Source organism: Ptiloglossa arizonensis, chromosome 2 (genome assembly GCF_051014685.1).
Source record: "Ptiloglossa arizonensis isolate GNS036 chromosome 2, iyPtiAriz1_principal, whole genome shotgun sequence".
Classification (NCBI taxonomy): Eukaryota; Metazoa; Arthropoda; class Insecta; order Hymenoptera; family Colletidae; genus Ptiloglossa; species Ptiloglossa arizonensis.
The window spans coordinates 17,292,700-17,317,824 of record NC_135049.1 but is presented as its reverse complement, the minus strand read 5'-3'; the positions used below and the strand labels follow the sequence as shown (position 1 = coordinate 17,317,824).

At 37.1% G+C, this 25,125-nt stretch overlaps 1 protein-coding gene across 3 annotated transcripts in view; it reads left to right on the top strand.

Moving 5' to 3' along the window:
* Window positions 1–25,125, top strand: part of Sick (sickie) — a 310,825-nt gene that overhangs the window by 27,653 nt on the left and 258,047 nt on the right. Inside the window, exons 2-3 of one of the 3 annotated variants that reach the window (XM_076305092.1) lie at window positions 3,849–3,966; window positions 5,003–5,055. In XM_076305092.1, coding sequence (XP_076161207.1) covers window positions 3,849–3,966; window positions 5,003–5,055 — 171 coding nt within the window. Of the gene's footprint in view, window positions 1–3,848; window positions 3,967–5,002; window positions 5,056–17,409; window positions 17,516–19,788; window positions 20,743–23,515; window positions 23,526–25,125 lie in introns of those variants that run through there. The other 2 variants (XM_076305094.1, XM_076305096.1) reach the window with 2 other exon arrangements.

Below are 25,125 nucleotides of genomic sequence, written 5' to 3'. Positions count from 1 at the left end.
AACATTGAAAGATGAACAACTTTTTAACCGTTACCGAATAAAAAATAGAAGTCTAACTAAGTTTCGAGTAACGAAACATTGAAAGATGAACAACTTTTTAACCGTTACTGAATAAAAAATAGAAGTCTAACTAAATTTCGAGCAACGAAACATTGAAAGATGAACAACTTTTTAACCGTTACTGAATAAAAAATAGAATTTGTATCGTAAATTTATATATATACTACAACGAAGAAAGAAAAATGATCCAATGGAATAAATAAACGCTGTATAGGTTGCTTTCGTGGGTGATTTTTTGCAAATTTTCGAGAATCTGTGATATCGAAAAGAAGAATGCCGAAAGTGTGGCAACTGAACATAACGTGCTAAGATTGTATCGATGAATGATTTCGTACAAAGGGTAAAAGATAGGAGTAATGACAAGGTTGGTACGTGGCGGTGAAGACAAAGGTAACAGGTATCAAAGAGAGCGGAACGAAGGGATTTATGCGAAAAAGAGTGCGAAACATTGCTTCGGAGCACTTAGCGTGGAAATGTGAAGACCTGAAGAACCAGAAAGGAGGGACGGATAAGTTGCTGGGGGGGTTGAAGAGGTGGCAAGTAGGGGGGAAAGCATTGGGTGAAAAGAGGAGAATGAGAAGGAAATGGAGGACAGTAGAGGGGGATGAAATTCGCGAATTTAAGATTCGGGCAATGTTAACGTTCCGACTGTAACAATATCGTTTCGAATGCTTTCTTTAAAAAAAAAGACCAGTTGAACGTACTTGTTAATTCTTTGAACGATCTCGTAGGATTCTTTCGTTTCATTCTTCAACGTCTACTCCTATCTATAGGTGTAATTACAAAAAGAATAAATTACGAAATTAATTTAACACATTGGTCGTGATACACACCGTGCTAAATATTGTACATCACGGATCAATACCAAACGCGCGAGCAACGAAAACCTAAATGAAATCGTCGAGCGAATAAAAAATCTAAGTACGTAGAAAAGAAAAGAAATAAACCTCTGTTGTAGGAGACGCGAGAAAATTGCCCGGTGGCGGTCGCGCAGTAATGAAACTTATAATCCGCGTGATGACCCGAAATTATGAAGGAAGTTCATCCTGCTTCTCTCTTTGCCGCACTCAAAAATAGTACGGGTGTCTCGACTGTGTCGCAACCGGTAGACGTGTGCGTTTTCCCGCGTGCACGTTCACACACGTGGTCACGCGCTTGCACGGATTCGTTCGTACGTTCGTTCGTTCGTTCGTTCGTTCGTTCGTCGTTCGTTCGTTCGCTTCGGAGACGGTACGCGTACGCGGTGTCGAGCGGGCAGATGAATCGCCTATGTAAATATACGCGTGCGCCTCCGTGGAATACGAATGCGAAGCGCACACGGGCATCGCGTACTCGTAGGCGCAAATAGAGGAACACGGCGCGGTGTGATGTGCGCGCGCACGTTCATTTACGCCGACCTGGGAGTGGGGGAACGAGTGTGCGTGAGCACATCGCGCGATTCGGTACGCACGGTGACTAAGTCCTTTCCTCTATCGAGCCCTCGTCCTCGGCTCGAGCTGCTCGCGTCGTCTGGTCGTTCTATTCTTCCGTGGCTTCGGTTTCTTCGCTCCCATCGTCGTCTCTTCTCGCGCGAATCGACGCTGTTGTACCTTTTCGAGCCCACTCGGGGATCCGACGCGCGAAATATATTGGCACTCGCCCAAAACAATAAACTCGCGGCGCGGATTCGTTCCCCGCGACAACGAGCCCGACGCCTTTTCGCGACTCGGGCTTTTCTTTTTGCGCGTGGAAAGAAGAAGGGGTGGGAGTGGGGGGCCTCCGTCGCGACTCGGGACCGAGAGTTTCTCTTTATAAACGGCCGCGGTGGAGCCCCGTGTCTCGCTGGGCGGAGAAACGAGCGTGCCGTGGCGTCTTCCGGTCGCTCGAGGTGGTTGGGAGGACTTCTTGGGAGCGGGTCGACCCGAAGAAAGTCTTAATTGACTGCTCCCGACGTTTTCTCGGGCGCGTGCCCTTCGTTAAGGTGGCTGGGATAATAGACGGGTATAATTGAAAAAGTGAAAATAGAACCGCGCCGCTGCCGGAGGCGCGGCACTCTATCGAGCGATTGTGCGTTTCATTGTACACGTTTCGGATGTACGGTGTGTTACGCGCATTGGCGTATGCGACGGAGAATGGATCTCCTTGGTAATATTTATCTTCGCGACCTTTGTCGTTCGGTGAAAATTTCGGAGCAGGTCAAAACGTATAGGCGTATTCTCTACGAGTGAATTTATTATTGTCGATTGCCCTTCACGGACACCTGTAAATTACTTGGTCGGTGAACCTGGGAAAATTTTAATCGCAATGAAAATAAGAAACAATTATCCGAAATAACGTTTCAGATTCGAAACGTCCTTTGCTTATATAACGCTTACATAAATATTTATAACGAAACGCTTCACTTATATTTATATACATATAATACGATTGCATGGTTCGTATGCGAACCTGTTGGACATTCTATATATGCACGATTCACATAATTCATTACCACATTACGTGTTTGAGGTTATAAATACGCATGTACGAGGGACGATGGCTGAAATATCAATGAAGCTTATTTATTGTACTAATTTCTTTTTCTTTCGCAAGCCAATCGTGCAACTTTTATTGATAATCGTGAAATACAATAAATTCGTGAAATTCGATAAATTCGCGAAATCCAGTCGAGAATAAATCCTCGTTAAACACCGTACGATTTCATCGCCGTGTGTTTCACAGACACATCGAAGCATTTCTATTCTACGAGGTTTCGTGTTACAGTGGTAGCTAAGTTTTCGATGGTTCTATGAAGCATCGTTCGGCAAGTAGAACGAGAGAAAAATGCACAGCCTGTAGACGGGACGTAGATTTTGCATGCAGTCCAGTTAACAAACGTAAATGTGCCTACATCGTTTCTAGCTTCGACTAACGGACACGTGATGAAAATGCGAACGAAAACATGACGCTCTTTTTGTGAATGATAATGACAGAATAATATGGACGTCTTGCGTACAAACATCCCATTTAAGTGTCGGACACCTGACACTGCGTTGCAAATTGAATTTCAAGTGTATCGGAACGAATCGATGGTTGTGCAGTGCGTGAGACCGTTTCTGAAATATTTCTCTAACGAACAAACCGAAATCGTACAGATTTTTGTTTGCACGATACGAGAAAACGAAAGAGAAATTTTTTATTCGAAGAACATTTTGCCTCTTCGAGATTCGCTGTAATTTATATTTCTATCGTTTAAAGAATATCGTTCAATTTTATTCGAAAATATCGATTTTCGGTAAGAGAGGAACGTTCCAAATTTTTAATTAGTCTCGTCTCGGTTTGTCTCGAGCAATTTTTTTTATCACGTTCGTACGATTCGCGAACTTCGTTACTTTCGATTCACCTTCTACTCACGGATCGCGAATTTCAGTTGACGAACAACCCACACGGTTCACTTGTTTCTCGATCGATCGATAGATCTTTCTAACTCTGGTGTAGACAAATGAACCGTTCATTTCCAGAGAACACGCAACCGAGAAATAATAATCGACGCCCCTTGAAAATAATCGGTCCATCGAACATTACAGTTTTCTCTTCGTGCGGTGACTCGCTTGGTACCGCTTAATTTATTACGCACTAGTGAATTGTTTCTTATCGTTATCCACGAACCGATCGGATCTCTGTTACGCATTAATATCCACCATGAATGGCAATGTCGTTTTTAATTGTTAGTTTTACAGACGAATAGGAACGGTAACTTGACTTCTCTTTTTTAATTGAACGCGACCTTTGAATGTTTTGGTAAAGATGGATGTATCTTTTCTGCGCAGATCTACACGGATTGGGCGAATTATTACCTGGAAAGAGGTGGTTGCAAAAGAAGAGTGACGGATCTTCAAACCGATCTGTGCGACGGAGTTCTTCTCGCTGACCTGGTCGAGGCAGTCAGTAAGTAAATTGATCATTTACACGTGTAATTTCGTAACAAGATAGCTAATTGAATCTAGAAAATAAAAAGCAAAATAAATATGAAAATCGTATATGTAGTAAGTAAATTGATAATTTGCACGTCTATTTTCGAAACAAGATAGCTAATAGAATCTAGAAAATAAAAAGCAAAATAAATATGAAAATCATATATATAGTAAGTAAATAGATAATTTACACGACTATTTTCGTAACAAGATAGTTAATAGATTATGTTTCACAATAAAAAGCAAAATAAATATGAAAATCATATATGTAATAAGTAAATTGATAATTTGCACCTCTATTTTCGTAATAAGATAGTTAATAGATTTTTCAAAGTAAAAAGCAAAATAAATATAAAAATCATATATATAGTAAGTAAATTGATCATTTGCACGTCTATTTTCGTAACAGGATAGTTAATAGATTTTTTTTCAAAATAAATAGCAAAATAAATATGAAAATCATATATGTAATAAGTAAATTGATAATTTAGACGTTTATTTTCGTAACAAGATAGTTAATAGATTTTTTCAAAATAAATTTTTGATTTTTTCCTCTACATTTGGTAAAGGTAATTAAAGAGAAGGTAACTTGAACGCGACGATATTCTTTTAGTAAATAAACTAAAATTTTGGTCGTTCAATTACTTTCGAACGGTAGTGTATTCAATTCGTTTCAAAAGTCATTTTTCTCGCGGTAAATTAAAAGCGTTAAATTGAATTCGTAGAAAATTTCTACGCTTATTGTATTAACGGTTATGCATTTCAAAGTCAATGAAAGAGGTGTCAATAATCGAGTGGCAAATAACAGTACTGAATGGTCGAACCGTTTATGGGATTGGACAGTTACCCATAACACCTAAATTGACAGTAAAGTCGTTAAGTGCATGGGGTAACGTGGTCACGTGTCGTATGCGTACGCCATATGCGATGAGCATTGATAAATTCACGATTTACCCGTTAGCCATCTAAAGGGCAACTTTGTATTAATTATCGCGCATTCCTCGTTGCAGCCAATCAGAAGGTGATTGACGTTAATCGAAAGCCGAGGAACGCCCCACAAATGGTGAGTTTTTCTTTCAATAATACTGTTTATTGATTAGAACAAAGAGGTATACAATGATCGTTGAAAAACGATGCAACGAAAATGATTAGAAAATTAAACTCGAGAAACACGAGAAATGATAACGATTGATCATCTAACAGTGCTCTGATTCGTTACAATATTACACAACAATTTGTACGAAATTACACATATGCAAATCTTTAGTCTAGTAAATTATTGATCAAAACGAAGTTATTTTCAAGCATTTAATTTTGCCAGAAGCTTTAGTTAAAACGTTCATTTTAAATGAATTAAATTCTAATATAACAAAAGTTCTTTGTCACACATTTTAATCGCAGAAAAATTCTCTCTTTTCGAAAAGAGACATTTTCCAAACAATCTGGAAACGTTAAGGGTTTAGAATTCTGGAATTTAATGTTGAAGGTTTAGGGTTGAACAGTAGTGTTATTACTCCGATATAAACACGTGACGCAATTCTGACAAAAAAAGGGTGGAAAATTTGCCATGTAAGTCTTAAGGAATAGGCTGTAAACGACTCGAACCTTCGTCGTCAGCCAATTCATAATACGGAAAGTAAGCAACGACGTGAATCGGTGAGGATTTTAAAAATGAATCGACGACTAATTAATTACGGAGGAACGTCGGACCGTAATTGTCCACGTGAGATTCATGAGTACATACGGAAGAAATTTAAGAACCCCCAGCTTACGGTGACGAGAGTCGATCACCGTGGCTTGCAGACGGTTTACGAGTTGTCTTTTAAAAATAGAAAGCCTATAACTGCATTTGGGATACGTAGATAAAATCTGAACGACCGCGGCACTCCTCTGTGCAGCTGCATCGTGTAGAACCACCATAGATCATCGATTCACTTTTGCTCGCAATTGTACCTAATAAAGACAATAGCTGTGATACATACGAGTACGTGCTACGTATATTTGGTTGAATTTAGTTTTAATTTCAACACGGACAATTCAATTCTTTTCCTTTCTAAATCGTAGCTGTTCTATTTTCTTTTTCGTCGTTGCTATCTTATTAATATTTTACACGATCTGAGAAACGTAAACATTTTGGTCTCGGATAAATTCGTTCAGCATTCTCGGAAAGAGTTCTGATATCGAGGAGACGTTGATACCAGAAATATTGCAAATAATTATTTATTAATTAGAAATTGATTAAAAAATTGGTCCTTCAATGTAGACTATAGTTTTGTCCATAATTGCAAGTGGACTTGTTTAAGTGTTCAATTCTTTGATTACAAAGTATCTTTAATCCTTTCTTTCATTTATGTAAATTTCGCACGCCTTTTGTGTAATTATTAATTATGCACGTAACCCTTCTATTTCAAAACCTTGAAGATCCAATTGCACCGAGTCTTTTTAATCTCGCGACGATTCTTAAAACGAACTTATCGAAGTTACAAACAATTGTCCAAAGTATCTGTAACCGAACAATTTCGGAATATTGAATAACATCGAAGAATTTTCTTTTTCTTGGCATATTTCCCACAACCTGTATCGAATGTTAATTTTTTAGACTGTACATATTTATCGGACACTACGAACATTAAGCAACATAAAACATAACTAAACAAAGAATTCCGATATAACAAATGGTTATTTATTCGTCTATTCTTCGATAAAATGAAAGTTACATCAGTATCATTATCGAACATTAATATCGAATTGATAACACAAAGAAATGAAACAACATTATACGATAATTGAAACAAACGTAGCGAGAACGTCTATGCAAATTTACAAAACAAACTTTGAAAATTGATTTGTTACTTTTCCCGTAAAATACGCGCGATACGTGCTCGAGCTATATAAGGAAACCCCATTAGAATCGTAGGCGTGATCCTTTCAGACAGGCTGGATCCATGGATCCTCGTTTCATTCTCGATCTTACCGCTTTTCGATACTAATCTCAAAGTCGCGACTGCAAGACTAAGAAAAAAAAAAAAGAAAAAGGAAAGGAGACGTTGGAGGAAGAGGAAAAGGAGGTGCTAACAAATATTTTATGGATTCCAACTGCATCTCGGTGAAAACGAGCTGCGTCATATCCGGATAGATCGACAATGTCGAATTACACTTTGCAGGATAACGCCTCTTCGTGTTCTCAATTTGCATAATCCCGAGCGAACGCGGCGCGGATCGAAGATGACCGTAGATAGCATTTATAATGTAAAGTAGGAACTATGTATCCTGAAAGGTTATTTCTAATCGGATTTTCGCGTGTAACTTCGAATTCCACGAGTAAAGCGTGCACAGAAGAAATTTGTCTTTATTATCTCGTAGTTCCTCGTTCAAAGACTGCGGATAAAAGCAACGTGTAACGATTTATTCGCGACGTTTATTCAATCGAGTCGTTCGTACTTGAAAAGTGATTTCTCGAACCGAAATATTCATGGTCAATTATTGTCCAGATTTCTCGTCTGTCCAACATCGTAGTTGGTTCGTATTCGTTGTGTATTTTTAATCGAAAGATTTCGTCGTTTTGTCAAAAGCGAGTTACAACGATGAATGGGAACTATTTACTTTTCATCGTAATGGAGAACAATTTTAACGCGTAATTACGTAGATTGTATTTAAATAGTCGACATTTTTGTGCGATCAAAAATATACACTAGAAATTAAAATTTGACGTCACTATATTCTGAACTAAAAGTAATTAAATATAGATGTTACAGAACGTATAGATTCATGATCAATGACCGTAGAGAAAATTTAGTAAAATTGATCAGGTGGAAATGAAACTCTGTAAAATAATAAATTTGTATTTTAATTATCGTTAAAATTTTTTTTAATAAACCCAAAGACAGGGAGAGAGATTTCTTGGAGATATAGTGTATTTGTACATTCTAGGAAGTATCCAGTTAATTGTTCGTGAAAATACCAATTAATACTGTTGAATCTTACGTATTTTCGACAACGAAGAGAAAAGATTCATCGATTATTCGTTAAGAATTATTCAAAGAGGTAAAAGTTTCGAGGACGAAGTTCGCTTCGCCTAAAGTGTTTCTCCGAAGAGTATTAAAAGTTATCGGGAATAAAGATTGGCGGAGATGTCGGATGTCAGGTGTATTATTTAACTCTTGGACGACCTAGTAAAGTTATCGAAAAGTTCGTTTAAATAGTCTGGAATGAAGTCTGCTTCGAGTGGTCTCGCTAAAACTTTTCCAATATTCACGATGACGCCAAGTCTACCGGAAGTACTTCTAGATAACCGTTTCCCTAAAAGGTGTTTGTTTTAAAATTAAATAGTACAGTGGAATTAACCGAGATAAAAGTCGTTCCGCGAAATTGTTCCGACTGCGTGGGAAATTTCCGGAAAATTGCGAAACTTTTATCAACACGAGAGAAAGGAAGGACGGAGAAAAATATAATCCGGCCGTGAGACTCCGACCGTAACTCGGGCGTAATATATGCTACGATTGTTTCGAAGTGTGCAAGTTATAACGAAGAATTCTCGCGAGCTCGTTTTTATTCACTTGTCAAAAGTATCGTTGAAAGTTTACGAAGTTTGCAACTTGGTCGAGAAATATATTGGCACGCGATACTTGTTCGATAGAAACATGGTGGAACTGATTAGAAAATTGTGAGTAATAATTCCAGGCTCTTGTTACTAAGAAAGTACACGATCGATTTTTGATACCGATGAAACGAAATTTCTTTAAAGTGTTTTTTTTTTTTTTTTTTTTTTTAGTATTTTCTCGTTTAAAAGAGTGTGTTAATTTAATTTTTATCAAGTACCCAATATTTACGAGTAAAGTCTTATTCGAATAATAGGACAAAGAATAAAAATCACGATTTATTTATTCTCTCGTCCAATTATTTATCTTTTATTTGCAAATATTAATTTTTTATTTACAATTATTACGTCGTTCGAAACGTAATAATTTATTCGGATAAGAATTTTGTCTATCTCTATTTTACAAAAAACAGTTTCTACTCAATTATTTATCTTCTATTCGCATACATTTAATTTTTATTTACAATTATTACGTCGTTCGAAACTTTTATTCGGATAAGAATTTTGTTCATCTCTGTTTTACGAATAGCAGTTCTACTCAATTATATCTCTTCTATTCGTATACATTTAATTTTTATTTACAATTATTACGTCGTTCGAAACTTTTATTCGGATAAGAATTTCGTTCATCCCTGTTTTACAAATAGCAATTTCTACTCAATTATATATCTTCTATTCGCATACATTTAATTTTTATTTACAATTATTACGTCGTTCGAGACTTTTATTCGGATAAGAATTTCGTTCATCTCTGTTTTATAAATAGTAGTTTCAACTCAATTATTTACCTTCTATTCGCATACATTTATTTTTTATTTACAATTATTACGTCGTTCGAAACTTTTATTCGGATAAGAATTTCGTCCATCTTCGTTTTACAAATAACAGTTTCTACCCTCGGCCACGAGAAACGAACGTGGTCCATCGTAGACGTTGGCTTTCCAATTTCGCGGTGCCGAGGGTAGACGAAGGCAAGGAGAAGGGCTCCGGGTCTATAATTAAAGCAACGTGGTTGCGTTTGTGCACGATGATGATCGAGTGTACATTCAGGCGCGGAACCGTGGCCAAATGCACTCATACACCAACGTGTACGGTAAAGCGCGAAACCCGAATCACGTGTTTTCCGTCAAAGCTCGCACGCGCAACACGCGACCGTACACCCCGGTTTGTAGTTTCTCCTAGCGATGGGAGTGATACCGAATCAATACCGTGTCGATACCAACTCTGTAAATTATTACCTAATTTACTCTATAAACTTCGTAATTTACGAACTGAACTTACAGGAGGGGAAAGAAATAGAACGAAAGCTGTTGTTTTTAATTGGAAAAAATTTCACCACCTATCTTCGAAAATTTTCAAAAAACGTTTTGGAAACTCGTTTTAAAATTATATATAAGTAATTTATGTATTTTATTTTTTTTTTAAGTCGAATCTTAAGTCGAAAACACTTTGTGGTTGAGTCACGTAAAATGGAGAGAGTATAGAAAACGATGCGCTTAAATTTTGTGATTCGCCTCTCGACCGTGAAATTTATAATTTAGCGAATTTTGTAATAAATCGAACGAGATTCAATCCAGGAAAGGTGACGCTTTCAATGAAATTGTACTTTTCTAAAATCGCGAAGCGCAGATAACAGGTGAAACAATGCGTATTGTTCAGAAAAGGAAATAGAATATTTATTGCTACGCAAATCGATAAAACTTTCCGCGCATTCGAGTGGTATACGCGCTTATGAGCGCAGACTGTGGACGCGTTAATGTTAACCAAAGTGGATATCTCGTTGAAACCGGAGACGAATGAAATTTTATTCGAACGAAAGATCAGGAACAAAACCCATTTATAACTATCAATTCGCGAGGTATGTTCGATCGAAGAAATTAAATTTTTGTTAATTAACTCCAGAATTTAATTTCCAATTTTTAATTGCCTCGTTGCAATGTATCTCTAATCTTTAATCGAACTCTAATTCTTATTTATTCGTTTCAGTATATTCCTCTCTACCATACAAATTCCAATATTAAATCGTACGAATCAATATGTTTCGCTCTACAATTTAAATTCAAATTCTTATTCGTCGCAATGTATCTCACTTCATAACTCAAACTTCAATTTCCATTCACTCGTTGGAACATATTTCGCTCTCTGATTCGAATTCCAATATTAAATCGTCCGATACACTTTGCCCCATAATTCGAGCTCTAATTTCTCCCCCTCGAAAAATCGTTTATCCTTTATTCAACGTTCGAAGCTGTCATCCGGATATAAACTTTGCCAGTCTCCGATCGGAACAAAGCGTGAATACACGCGAGGAGACACAGCCGAGCGGCTCGAAATAAGTATTCACGAGCAGGAAAATTCTACCGACTGTACGCTGGAGTATACACACACACACACATATATATATTTTTTTTTTTATTCTTTCTCATCCGTGACGTCGCTCGAATCAGGTGTATTGTTTTTAAAAGAGTCATCGACCAAACCGGAACTGGTCGCCGGCGTCGCATCTCTGACCGTCCGAGTCGGTCCATCGCGATCTATTTCTATTTCACGGAGAGTCCACTCCCGTGGGAGTGACTCATACGGTGTATACGTTATTAGTCAACCGACCGGCTTCTAACGAGTTCACGGTAATCAATTCTAAATAAAAGCAAAGCCCTGCGAGGAAACGTATAGTCACGGTGTTGTGTACCTGTTGCAACCGGGGAAATTGGGAGAGACGCGCGGCTGTGCATCAACGCGCAAAAAATCCTTGCACCGAAGATGTTGCACTCGTTAATTGAAATAACTGTTAATTAGGAACGATGCAGGAAATTGTCTAGTTTTAATATTCGTTTCGTTGCTTTTGTAACATAATGTTTCATTTAATAACATCCTACAGGTTGGTTTTACTTATCGCTCGATGGAACGGGAACTTGCTTCGGAATATAGTGCAATCTGCAACGAATGCAGCTCGAGTTCATAAATTTGATGTTTCGATCGATTCTTCGGTGTACGGTGGTGCGGTTTTCGAACTTTTTCGAACATCTTTTGTTAAAGGCGGACAGGATTTCTACGTTCGAGGTTTGTGGACGAATTATTCGTGTGGTGTTTCGATTTTAATTTTGCTCGAGATCGAGGTGGTTTTATTTATTTATTGCACTTCGATCGTGACGTTGAATACGAGGTAATCGTTTACGGTGGGTATTGGGGAAAATCGAATGCTCGCGGGACTTTGTCGTTGAAACAATTTTTAGTAATGGTATTCGTCACGGTTTTTTTAAATTAAAATTGAAAAACAAATGAAGATTTATTAAATCAGTGTGGTATATTTAAATAGGTCATTGCATTAATAGAAAAAGATGTTTAAATTATTCATATTTTTTTGCAATAAAAATTGCATTTTGGAAAACTGATATACAGAATGAACCATGCGAATCGATAAAAATGATATGTAAAATTGTTTATAAGTTTGGAACACCCTTTGTTCTTTACAGAAGGAAAGATTTGTTGCGTATGTGCACTCGTCTGATTAAAAATTTTATTCGAACATATTAAAAAGACATTTACACAGCATCCAAATGTTAGCATACACAAAATTGTAATCTTGTCGTAACTATTCTTTAAAAAAGCACGACAAGTTTGCTTGAAAAATACTTTTTCTCGAGAAAAGACCAATTGAGTTTGTAAACATGTGACAACAATTTTTCCATTATTTCACAAAAGGGAATTTATTAAAAATTTACAAGGATAAAAAAATTTAATTATTGTTCTTAAAGATTTTTATTTCGATAACATATGGAATTTTCCTGCTTTTGTAAAAACAAACTGTATATATATCGATAAGATAGTTATAATTGAACGAAGCAGAAGTTGATGATTAAAAAAAGAAAAATGAGTCGCAAAATGATGCAGAGATGCACGAGATTAATCGAGATTAATCGAGATTAATCGAGGTCCTCAAAAATCCTCTTACATTGAACAAAGGAAATCGATAACGCAATTGTTTGTTCGTCATAGCGAGAACACAGTGTCGTTGAAGATTACGAGCAAGCGCAAACATTCGATCACCCATGAGTCGCTGGGTTGACGAAAATGTTCGCTACAGGTGTCCTAAATATAGGTGGAATATTTACGCAGCAGGTTGAAAGAGGGATCCAAAAGATCTGGCGGGAAACCTGGGTGTGGTTTCCCAGTAATCTACCTTCGTGAAAAGTACTCTATTCTTGGCCCTGGAAAAACAAAATTCTTGCACATGAAAATCGCGTTCAAAATAGATCGAACATAAATGAAAAATGACCGAACTTTCCGTTATTGTATCTCGAGCAACAATTCAATTACCAATAAGACGATTAATCGATCGAAAGTAATTAAATCGTTTCGAATAAATAAATTAAAAATTAACTTACAGTACAATAATTCCTGATTACTAAATAATTACAATTACCTATCTGTTAATTTACGATACGATAATTGTTATTAATTAAATTATCGTGAATAAATCGATTACCCTGTTTTCTTTTTAGGAATCCAATTTCAAGAGATCAAACTTCGAGAAAATGTCGTTAAAGTAATTTCTTATGTTGAACGAGAAATACTCTTTGTACCTTGATCGTACATTTTTAAAATTCTATGTATCGAGAAAATTCAATTTTTAAGATTCTCTTGACCAGAGTAATCTCTAAGGAACGTTTGCTAGTGTCGATAAGTCGAATGACAACACATGTCACGGTTTAACTGTCGTGTGTCGAATGAAGCGGTTCATTGGAGTTTAGTATATATGTAATAATTTTTTCCTGGTATGGTAGATCACATTCTTCATTACCTCGATTATTACTTGTGGTTAATTACCGCGGTAACCGGATCTCGGGGTACGCCGCAGAGTATTAACGATAGGCAGCTGGCTAATCGTTAAGAGAAACATGGGAATAAGAAGAATGCGGAGAAAAAGGAGACGATTCGCCCACACAATGCGCAATTTCCAAACGGTCGCCTCGTCTTCTTCCTCGGTAATAATTCTATCCCTCGTTCTTTCCTTAATTAGTGTCCAGTAGAAGGAGATTCCCATTTGCAGACGGTGTTCGGCTCGCGGCACTCTCATTGGCCGCTGCGCTGACGTTCATAAATCTCCATCACCTCCGCAGAAATTGAAATTCGTCATAATTTTGTACGATTTCAAGTCTTTGCTCTTTGTACGTTTAACGCTACAACTATTCACGGTTTACGTACTCCTATTTGTCTCGTATAATCAGAGAGAAAGTGGCAGTATAAAAATGTTCAGTTTTTAAATACTCCAAGAAAATTGTATTCGAGAAACGAAGAGATGAAATTTCAAGCTTTGATTTTATTTCTTTGAGAACATTTTTTCTCGACAAGTGTGCTTTTGTTAATAATAGAACTATCGATTTGTCTTGAATCATATAATCAGAGAGAAAGTGGCACTGTAAAAATGTTCGGTTTTTAAATACTCCAAGAAAATTGTATTAGAGAAAAGAAGAGATGAATTTTCAAGCTTCGTTTTTATTTTTTTGAGAATATTTTTTCTCGACAAGTGGGCTTTCATTAATAATAGAACTATCGACAGTAAACGTATTCCTATTTGTCCCAAATCAGATAAGTGTCTTCGAAATTAAATAGGGAAAGAGCAAATTAATGTACGAGTACCATTAGTTGTCTATTTCGATAATTGTCCACGAATATTGTAGGTAAACACACTGTTAGTAATTAAGCAATTTTAAAAAGCTTAATGTACGTTTCTGGTATTATTGTCGAAGCAAATAAAAATGAGGACACGATTTGCCAATTTTTGGCAAGAAAGACCGTCTCACCTGTTGATAAAACATTCGACGATAAGATAAGTGTGCGCGATACGCGATATTTTGAAAAATTTTAAAGAAAAGAAACATACAGGAGAATATAACAAACGACGAAAACGATGAAAAAATATAGGAAAAAAGAGAAAAATTTTTTAAAAAGAAAAGTAGACCGAAGTTAAGTTTCAATAATTTCAGGAAGTTTTAACTTTAACATAATTTCCTCAATAACACTAAAATTTTCTAATGTTCTTCCTTCGATACTAAGTTTCTCCCATAATTGTTTACAAAGTTGTATTACACCTAAAAAGAATAACACAACATCGTGATCGAGACATCGTTGTTACAGAATTAGATTATTTTCATTACGAAACAAACTTTACTACTATTTCGAAGAAAAAGGTAACAGTCGGGGTTAGACCAAATCTAAGTTGATTTAAAAATATATTAATCGTCGTTGTACGTTTGTGTTCTTCAATTTTCTAAATTTCAGAAATTGCATCGTCCGAGAAAAGGTTGTACAACGCTGAAAGATAAATTCTCAATGACCAGGAGCACGAATCCATTCTCGCCTTTGTTTATTATTTATTCCGGTTAATTCGAAGTTCTAAATGAAATAATCTGGAACGGATCGGTACTACGTAGTTTCCCTCTGTCCGTATAAAATGCACGTGGTGTGGGAAAAATGCGTTGACCGTTCCTGGCTCGTGAATTTCCATCCAATTTACTCGGTCATTGTGTATCTTGAAAGTTACTCCTTGCAGGACCCTGCGAGAGGGGTGGCGCCTTTCTTCTCTACGTTCACCTTTTTTTCTTTACTTCGTGAAATACGACATCGAATTAGCGAATCTTTCAGAAAGGAGAGCTCGTTCGACAATGTAGTTGCGTATCGACCAGAAAAGGAAACCTCATTACCTTTCCAAATCGTCCGTGCATTATACTTGAATTCGAGCGGGTAAACGGAAACCTCTTGTCTGAATTTATGGTAATTTTCGAGAGCGTTCAAGGTCTCCGATAGTCCAAAGAACCCGAGGGCATTTGTCGAATAACTGCAAAACGTTCGACCGAAACGAGGACACTGGTAAAATCGAGCGTTACAGTTTGTTAAATTGGAACACGTATTCGATAATTGTTCACCGTACAAACGTCCTCGACGATTTCAATTATTTCGAGGCACGTTAAAGGGAAATGGTTCACAAGTGTTTCAGAGCTGAAAGTGATAGTTATTCTTCGATATTAAAGATACAATGATTAATGATTTACATCGTTTAAAAATACAATCATTGATTCCAGTTGCTTAAAGTATTGGGTTGTAAGGAAAGTTATTTCATTTTTTTTTTTTTTTTTTGTGGAAACGAAACACGATTTTTTTAGAGTGTACGAATACTTTATTAAATTGTATATTCTCCATTTTGGAAAACGAAGTGACTTTTCGAACAATTCGATATAATGGTAATTTTGCAGGGTTTAAAGTGTAATTATTACAGATTCGAGTCACTTGTGTCTTTGAAGCTTTTCCGAGATCTAGTTACTCAGACTACTGGTGGAACAGCTCTGGAATATTAATAAACCTTGTTTAACAATAATAATCTAGTCGCGTTCGAGATAGAGTTTCCTCGGTCGGTGTAACCCCAAGCAGAACTTGGACCACACGTTAATTTATTTTTGTAACCTACTTCATTTGATGTTTCAAACCCGGAACGAATTATGCGAGTGCTTTTAGAATGTCTTCCCCCATCTTAATTAGTCTTATGATTTATCGAGAGCCGTGGTCTCGTTATCGAATAATATTGCGAACAATTTTGTAATTTTCTGCAATTACCGATGGAATATTATTCGGTAATGAAAATAAAAAAAATTGTTGGCAATAATGACAATTACTTTTATCAATGATAACTTAAACTTAATTCCATTCAGACTTCTCGCTCTGGAACACTCGTAAACTTTGTTTAAAAATAACGCTCGATACTTGAATTTTTTACCAACGACATTTCGACCATGAGAACAATTACAAAAAAAAAAGGTAGCGTCGAAACGAAAGAAAGAAACTAAATTAAAATTAAAACTTTCAATTTAATGCCTACCTAAATTCCCTAAAGGTAATTGAAATTTGTTTAAATTTCCACCAACTGGATTGAGAAATACGTTCGAAAAACCAGAAGAAATATATCAAGAAGAAGAAGTGTAACATCGTTACCCAACTAAATATTATTTATCCCGTGTACCTATAAATAACGTTAGGTGCAACATTATCCCCTCACTATCGCAATAACGACCCGTCCAATTTCCGTGACTATAAAATACGTTAATGGAGGTAGATACGTAAATGCTTGTTAGATCCGCGCGTAAAGTCCAGTTCCGACATCCGAAATAAATTCTAATTAACCATTGTCCTGCGCCGTTTGCAACTTGAAAAGTGGCAACAAGCCCCAATGATAGGACGAGGACGCTCGACGACCTTTCCCGGTGCATCGTACGGACCCATCGAAATCGATCAGGTCGTTGTATCGCGAATAATTACCGAGTTTCCCTTCGTTTATCGAGACCGTGTCCGGTGGTGGTGAATTTTTAAAAAGCCCTCCTCCGCGAGCCATCGAGTTCTAATTAAACGGGAGCCGTAGTGCACCGCCGTCGGTGGATTGTAAATGGAGCGAAACGCTCGTGGAAAAAGAGGCGGAACAGGAACAGGAACACGGAGCTTTCGGTAATTATTTTTATGGGAACTGCTTCATCGTACACCGATACGAACTGAGCCCGCGGTACGGGCGCGCAGGCCACGTGGATACCTGCTTTTAAGGCTCGTATCTACGCAACCGGCTACTACTCGACTCCCACTACCTGCACGGTTCCTACTTCCCACCCCGTCCACTTTTATCCACCGTCTCTTTCTTTCCCGGCACACTGCTAACACACTCTCCACCACCTCCCCGGCCGACCAATTGCGGTGTAGCTTACCTCTACCTCGTGTCTGCGTTCTCTGTCTCACGTCGGTTAGTGTCTCACGAGTGATCCGGTAGTGTGGATGCTGCGCCGATCGCGCGCTGGTTACTTCGCGTCGTGCCATGAGTCGTGTGACGCGCATCGACCACGGAGAGATTCCGCGGGAACGCGGGATGAAGTTTCGATCGATGATCGGCGTACGTTGATTTCTTTCGTTCAGGTGCTCGCGAACGGATAGGATCGTTAACGTTAGCTTTACGTCGAATTGACCGGTGTACGGGACGATAGGTTTACCGCGTGGAGAAAATTTGAAAATTAGAAAACTTGGAAGAATTGAAATTCGATGTATATTTGTCCCGTTGAGTGGATAGCGAACGTTGATTTTCGCTCAGGTGCTCGCGAACGGATAACATCGTTAACGTTAGCTTTACGTCGAATTGACCGGTGTACGGGACGATAGGTTTACCGCGTAGAGAAAATCAGAAAATTAGAAAATTAAAATATTAGAAAACTTGGAAGAAAATTAAATTCGATGTATATTTGTCTCGTTGAGTGGACGACGAACGTTGATTTTCGCTCAGGTGCTCGCGAATGGATAACATCGTTAACGTTAGCTTTACGTCGAATTGACACGTGTACGGGACGATAGGTTTACCGCGTAGAGAAAATCAGAAAATTAGAAAATTAAAATATTAGAAAACTTGGAAGAAAATTAAATTCGATGTATATTTGTCTCGTTGAGTGGACGACGAACGTTGATTTTCGCTCAAGTGCTCGCGAATGGATAACATCGTTAACGTTAGGTTTACGTCGAATTGACGCGTGTACGGGACGATAGGTTTACCGAGTGGAGAAAATTTGAAAATTGGAAAACTTGGAAGAATTGAAATTCGATGTATATTTGTCTCGTTGAGTGGATCGCGAACGTTGATTTTCGCTCAGGTGCTCGCGAATGGATAACATCGTTAACGTTAGGTTTACGTCGAATTTCTTGCGTCGAATTGACGCGTGTACGAGACGATAGGTTTACCGCGTGGAGAAAATTAGAAAATTAGAAAACTTGGAAGAAAATGAAATTGCATATATACTTGTCTCTTTACGTGGATGGAAGTCGGTACAGGTGAAAATATAAAGAGTCTTTATCATTTTTCTTCGTCGATCGAAATACGTGTAAATGACGCGTATTGAGGAGAGTTGAGTATAGAGAATTATAAAATTAGAAAGCTTCGAAGAAAATGAAGTTCGATATGTATATTTGTCTTCAATGTTACAACGATTTTCTAAAGTGCTCACAAGACACGAGCTCTAATGCTTGTAAACTTTCAAGTAGCATTACTCTGATTGGTAATACTATAGAATAACAAGTACATCGACAAATTATCGAATATTTCTACTTTTTACGTTAGGGTTCGAACAAATATCGGGGACATCTTTAAGTATAGAAAACTGAAACTTACTTAGAACTGAAACGTTTAATGTTACTCGTTAAATGGATAAAAATCGGTACAAGTGGAAGAAAATTTTAGTAATTTTCCTCGTCGATCGAAATGCGTCTAAATTAACCGTGTCGGGAAGAGATGGTTATAGAGAATTATAAAATTAGATAGCTTCGAAGAAAATGAATTTCGATATTTGTCTCGTTAAATTGGTACCAACCAAAATGGTGTCGTCCCGTAAACCTAGCGTTATCGGTGAAACTGTATTCTCTCGATATCGAAGCCGCGTTGACGTTTATCGTTCGAAAGCTCGATTTTTTACGACGATTCTGCGAATTCGTGCCGAATTATTGTTTTCGAAAGAATTATTCGTTCGTTCGTTGTTGTTCCCGTTGGTCCAGTACTTTGAAATTTTTTAATCGGCGGAATTTACGATCGAAAACTTACGTTTTGGACGTTGATTCAAAGTTGTCGTGTACCGTTAGATTGGTTTTTCAAATACGAATTTAATTATTTATCGGTGAAATGGTCATTGAGAAATTTTAATCAAGGTGAGAAACTAGCTAGATACGAGCAATGGTCAATTTTAATCGTTCTAGCATGTATCTTTTAGAATCGAATATGAAAATTGTATATACAGTAAAAGAGAAGACAAAGTAAAAGTTTATAAACTCGAGAATATAAATTTGACAAGCTACGAACGAAACAACAAACTAATAAATCGCTGATAAACTTAATGTCTATGTGACAATAAACTGTATTAAAAAAAATCTGTTTCTTTACACTTATCAATTTTTACTTAATTTTTTCAAGTATGTATTATCTTGTTCATATTTTTCGTATTCGATTTTTGCACATATATGTTTACCAAAGAAGACTCGAAGCTTTGGAGTCGAAAGATTGCTCATATCTGACCGAATTTACCACCTTGATGAAAACTTTTATTCGATCTGCAAAGAAAAATATTTTATTTCGTTATTAATTCCTGCTCTCGCGAAGTTGTATTACTATATGTTTAACGACACGTTTAAAAGGCCTAATTTGCAAAAAGCAACAAATCTGTGAACTATAGACTGGCAATGTTCGAGTTACTGTTCCGTTCGTCGTAATAGGATCGGAATTTGATGAATGAAAAATAATAAAAAAAGCTAAGAAGTTCAGTTTCCACGTAGTGTGAGTGGTTTCTATCTATCATCGGTTAGTGTACGAATGGTGGTCTGTTACTACGGATGCGGCAACAGTTTCCCGTGTTATATTTTCGCGCTGGTGACGATAAACACGTGATACAGATGTCCTGCTGGCTCAGGATTAAACAAATGCTCAGGATTAAACAAATGCTCGAGGATTAAACGCAACTGAACAAACTCTTGCCGTTCTAAAAATTGAACGCTCGAATAATACCGGGGCAACGATCGATTATAGCAAAGTTCAACAAAACCCTGTACAATTTGCACCGAACTCTCCATCGATGGTGAAAAATTTCTATTTTTCATAAAAAAAAAATAAAAAAAAGAAGCTAGAATTTGTGATAATCGTACGATGCACTTAATCATGCGTTTGAACTGCAGTTTTTCGTACCGAAGATAAACGAACTTTTGCAATGTCGAACGCGCGTGGAATGAAAAACAATGATTCCTAGAAATGATTCTACGGCTTGAAAATGGCGTACCGGTTGGACTTAAAAATTGTTGACGAATAGAGGAAGACCAATGAGAAACTTTTGTTGTTAGCTCGAAGCAACGATAACGATGATCTCGTTTCCGGTTCGTCCTCGCGAATCATCGTGTCACGTGTTCACGAGAAGAGTGTAAGAATCGAACAATCGTGTTGTTCTTCGAGGTGAGTGAAAATGTGGTAGTTATCGTGTATACGTGGAGATCAGATTCGATAAAGGTGTATCGAAATTGGTGATTGGTTGCTGGTCCAAGATTGCGGAATTTATCGGAGCCAACCAAGATGAAAATCTGGAAGGAAAATACGATTCACAGGTGACGTTACAGAGCAATTAATATCGAATATCGAAATCAATATTTATTTATCAATGTTTTCGAGATCTCTCTTCACATGGTACACACGATGTATTCTTGATACATTGCGTAATATTGCCTAAACGCAGCTCGATATATTCAAAGGGTGTGTAATATCGAACATTTGATTTCTAAAATAAGGTGTTTCTCAACAGGTGACCCATCTTTATAGGGGGTGATTCTATACATGAACATCAAGAACGATGAATTCGAAATTTCTTTACTTTCCGACCTACAAGGGTATCGTAGAGAAAGACGGCCAGAATTTGATTTGAATAATAGATTACGGTTATTCAGATAAGTTGTTCGATCAACGTAAAATATAATTTAATTGTAATTTTTATTGACCATCTGATACATCAGGGGTTGTTTATTCTCTGGTAGGAAAGTGTAAAGGAGAAAAATTTAGAGAAAATTTTGTTCAAGGAGAAACACGTTTTAAGACTTCACGAGTATGCTTTGGATATTAAAAAACAAGTATTTATCGATTGTTCGTATGTACGTACAGACGTATATATACCTGTTAACAGAACTGTGTTTAAACGTTCGAAATTTTATATTCTTTGTTAAATTTTAAAGACTTGATTCGATTTCGAACAAAATCGGTCCTTGATAATTACTTCTTTTATTTATTTTTTTTTATTTTTCCAATATAATTACGTTATATGTATCTTCTCGACCGTTTCGAGCAAATCTTACGGAGAATTAAATATTACGTAATAAAGTCGAACGTTTTTTTTGACTCTGACAAAGAAAAAAATGAAACATCGTTTTGTCGTGTATTTTCCCCGAAATTTAACAACACGGAGGCCAAGTCTCGAACGCAATCTCGTCGTTCTTGATTTTCGTCTTATTTTAGCTCGTGGAATCACCGTCCGAAAGACGGTGCTCACTTGTAGATAAACACTTTATAACAGAGCTTCGATGATGTTTTAAATACTCTTCGACATTCGATATACCCCATTGGTCCACAAAATTGTCCATAGAGTTCAATGTTCGATACTGGGCAATAATCTTGAGCCATGAACGTGCGTAGCACCTTAAGAGAATATTCTTGTCTAGAATGTAATAATTCGATCTTTTTCAAAATTAAAATAAAAAAAAAAATATACACTCTTTTGTGTACGGGTTGTGACACACGCATTGACTAATATTCAAACTATACGAAATTATTTTCTTAAACCGAAAATAATAAAAATTACTTGAAGTAATTACTTGTACACCAGTTCGAGAAATTAAGTTTTGTGACAAACGCGGGTAAAGTTTCGCTTATCCATTCGTTGCGACTGTCAGTTGTGCTCTTTAAATGTCTGTAACTTCGTAAATATTACGAAGGCAAACAAATCCTACTGCAGACACATTTTCGAGTATACTTTAAGCGATAAAAAAAAGTCGATTTTTAAAAAATTCTAGACAAGAATATCCCCTTAAAACATTCTATTCTTTAAACGTAAATCTGTAAATATCACGAAGTCAGATCCTACTGCAGATGTATTTTCGATTGTACTTTGCGTGAAAGTAACAAAAAAAAAATCGATTTTTAAAAAATTCTAAACAAGAATATCCTCTTAAAACGTTCTACTCTTTAAACGTAAATCTGTAAACATCACGAAGTCAGATCCTACTGAACATGTATTTTCGACTGTACTTTCCATGAAAGTAACAAAAAAAAAAAAAATCGATTTTTAAAAGATTCTAGACAAGAATATCCCCTTAAAACATTCTACTCTTTAATCGTAAATTTGTAAACATCACGAAATCAGATCCTACCGCACATGTATTTTCGACTGTACTTTGCGCGAGAACACCAAAAAAAAAAACAATTAATTTTTAAAAAATTCTAGACAAGAATATCCCCATAAAACGTTCTACTCTTTAAACGTAAATCTGTAAACATCACGAAATCAGATCCTACCGCAGATGTATTTTCGACTGTACTTTGCGCGAGAACACCAAAAAAAAACAATTAATTTTAAAAAAATTCTAGACAAGAATACCCCCTTGAGGCTTCGTGAGATTCGGTAGGACCTTCGTGTCGTGTAAAGGATACTTTGAAAACGATACGACACTCGATCGTCCCGTTTGTCGTGAGGTCGTTCGAGTCCTGTGGCTCGCCACCTTACTCGTTCTCCCGAGTCGAACTCCAGGGAACTCTCTTTTAAGTGTCCACGGTCTCGGTGTCCCAGAACAAAGAGGGAGGGAGGGGGCGGGGGTGGGGGACGTTATTGCTATAAAAGAGAAAGAAAGGAGGAAGCAAAACGTCCGAGAATCTCCTTAAGAAGGTTTATAAATAGGCATGGCCAGTCGAAGCGATATTTTCGCTCTCTCGGTGAAGCGACAATGAATCGGTCACGACCAAGACGACGACAAATGCCCTTCGTGGCTACTCTTTAACGAGATTCCCGCGCGATCGTCTCGATAATCGAGGAAACCGCGCGCGCGACGATTTTTCGAAGCACGTTGACCAGCCGAACGTAATTTTTAGCTCTCGGGAACCGAATAACCGCACCACGGCCGATACGGTGCAATTGTTTCGACACAGTGGGTGCGTAAATATTCACCGGGCTCTTGTCATTCGCCAATTATACGGCGGTGATTCAAGAACCGTTTCTGTGGAACCGGTAGATCGAAATAAACTTTGATCTCCGCGATGTACCGTCCTTGTCGCGACGCGGAATTGGAGCAGTTTTCGAAAAGTCGACCGACGAGTCGAACGTGACGAGGAATCGTTTCCACTGTGGGAGGTAATTTTTTTCTTGATTTTAACTAGGAAAGAAAAGATCGATCGTTTGAGCATAATTTCCAACCGTACCGGTTTTCGAAATGATAAATTTTTATTCATCGAAAGAAGAAGATATTGTTTTCTCCGTACGATTAAATTACGTATAGTATAGTATCAATTTTTTAAAAGTAATAAACTCTTACTGGTTTATCAAACGTGTACGACCGTTAGTTAAGATATTGAAGTTTAATTTTAACGTTAATGCGTACTTTCTACACAAGTACTTTAATTTCACTATAATGTGTATAGAGTTACTTATTATACGCGTTTTTGTCGAATTAACTCTGTGCGTTGATCATCAACGTTTAGATGCACAAACGAGGTGCAAGGATTGTAGTTTTCCAATTCGTTCCAGCACGGGAGATTTTCTTACCAGTTACACATTTCAGGGATAAAAAAGTTTCAACGGTCTTTCGTGACACGGTACCGTACGCGATGAACAGAGATGTCTCAATCTTGGAAAAATTGAACGATATCGCAAGCAATAACACCGTGCCGAATGAAACGTTGGTCTGCGAGAACGATGGCAACATGCGAGGGTAACTCTTAACGAAGTACACTGCTACTGGTTCGACCTTAGGCAGATCTGACACGATCACATGTGCAACAGTCGACAGTTAAGAAAGTGCATGCTCTGCGTCATTGAGCCGCTGGTACAATTTTAATTCCACTCGTGATAGAAATAATTAGCGTCGTCAAGACTGTAATTTCAATTTAAATCTCTGTGTTGCACGCTGAGACGACTCACGCGGCCAAGAAATCCTCGGTTTACGAAAGAGCCGAGAAACAGGAACGAGAAAAATAATTTCTTTCCAAACTGAAAGTAGAGATCTTATTTTTTACTCCCCCCTTGTTACGATACAATTTACAAATTGCGTAATATGGAATTTTTGCGTTAATCAGCTCGTAATTAGTTCGTTTTTAATTCGTTTGTGCGTTTTTACGCAGCCCTTCTAACTTTGTTGCTCACCTATTCGTGAAATCTTGGATAATGTTTATTTATATTAATAATCTTTCCCAAGTTTTTTTTTTTATATCTTGTATAAGGTGATACAAGAATTGAAGTACAATGCTCTCCAGTTGGATAAAATAATTTCTCCCCAACCAAGTGAAATGAAATCGTACCAGTGTTTATGTTTCTTCAGCGTAAGCCTAAGTGGGCCCAGAATTCCTTCGTAGCTGCGACAAAATTAATTGACTGATTTCAGTGAGAACAACGCGCGTTGTGACGTATTCCCGACCATTCAAACATTTATTTGTCTCGAACAAATATATCTTTAAAGAAAATACAATCGTTTGATTTTCGAGAAATTACAAATATCGATCCTTTCAGAGTTTCGCGTATTGAGACACAACCGGTGACTTATTAAATTAAAAAATCAATTTACAACGAAGAATGAAAATCTGTATTCAAGGCAAGGTCGATAAAAATAGCACAAAATATCTTGCGCAAGTATCTATTATTTACTAAAACTTGTTTACTTCTATAGATGAATGTACGCTTTAAATGTTTTCGTGTCTATCAATTTGTTAAATTTACCAATAATTATTACCGTTGGTAG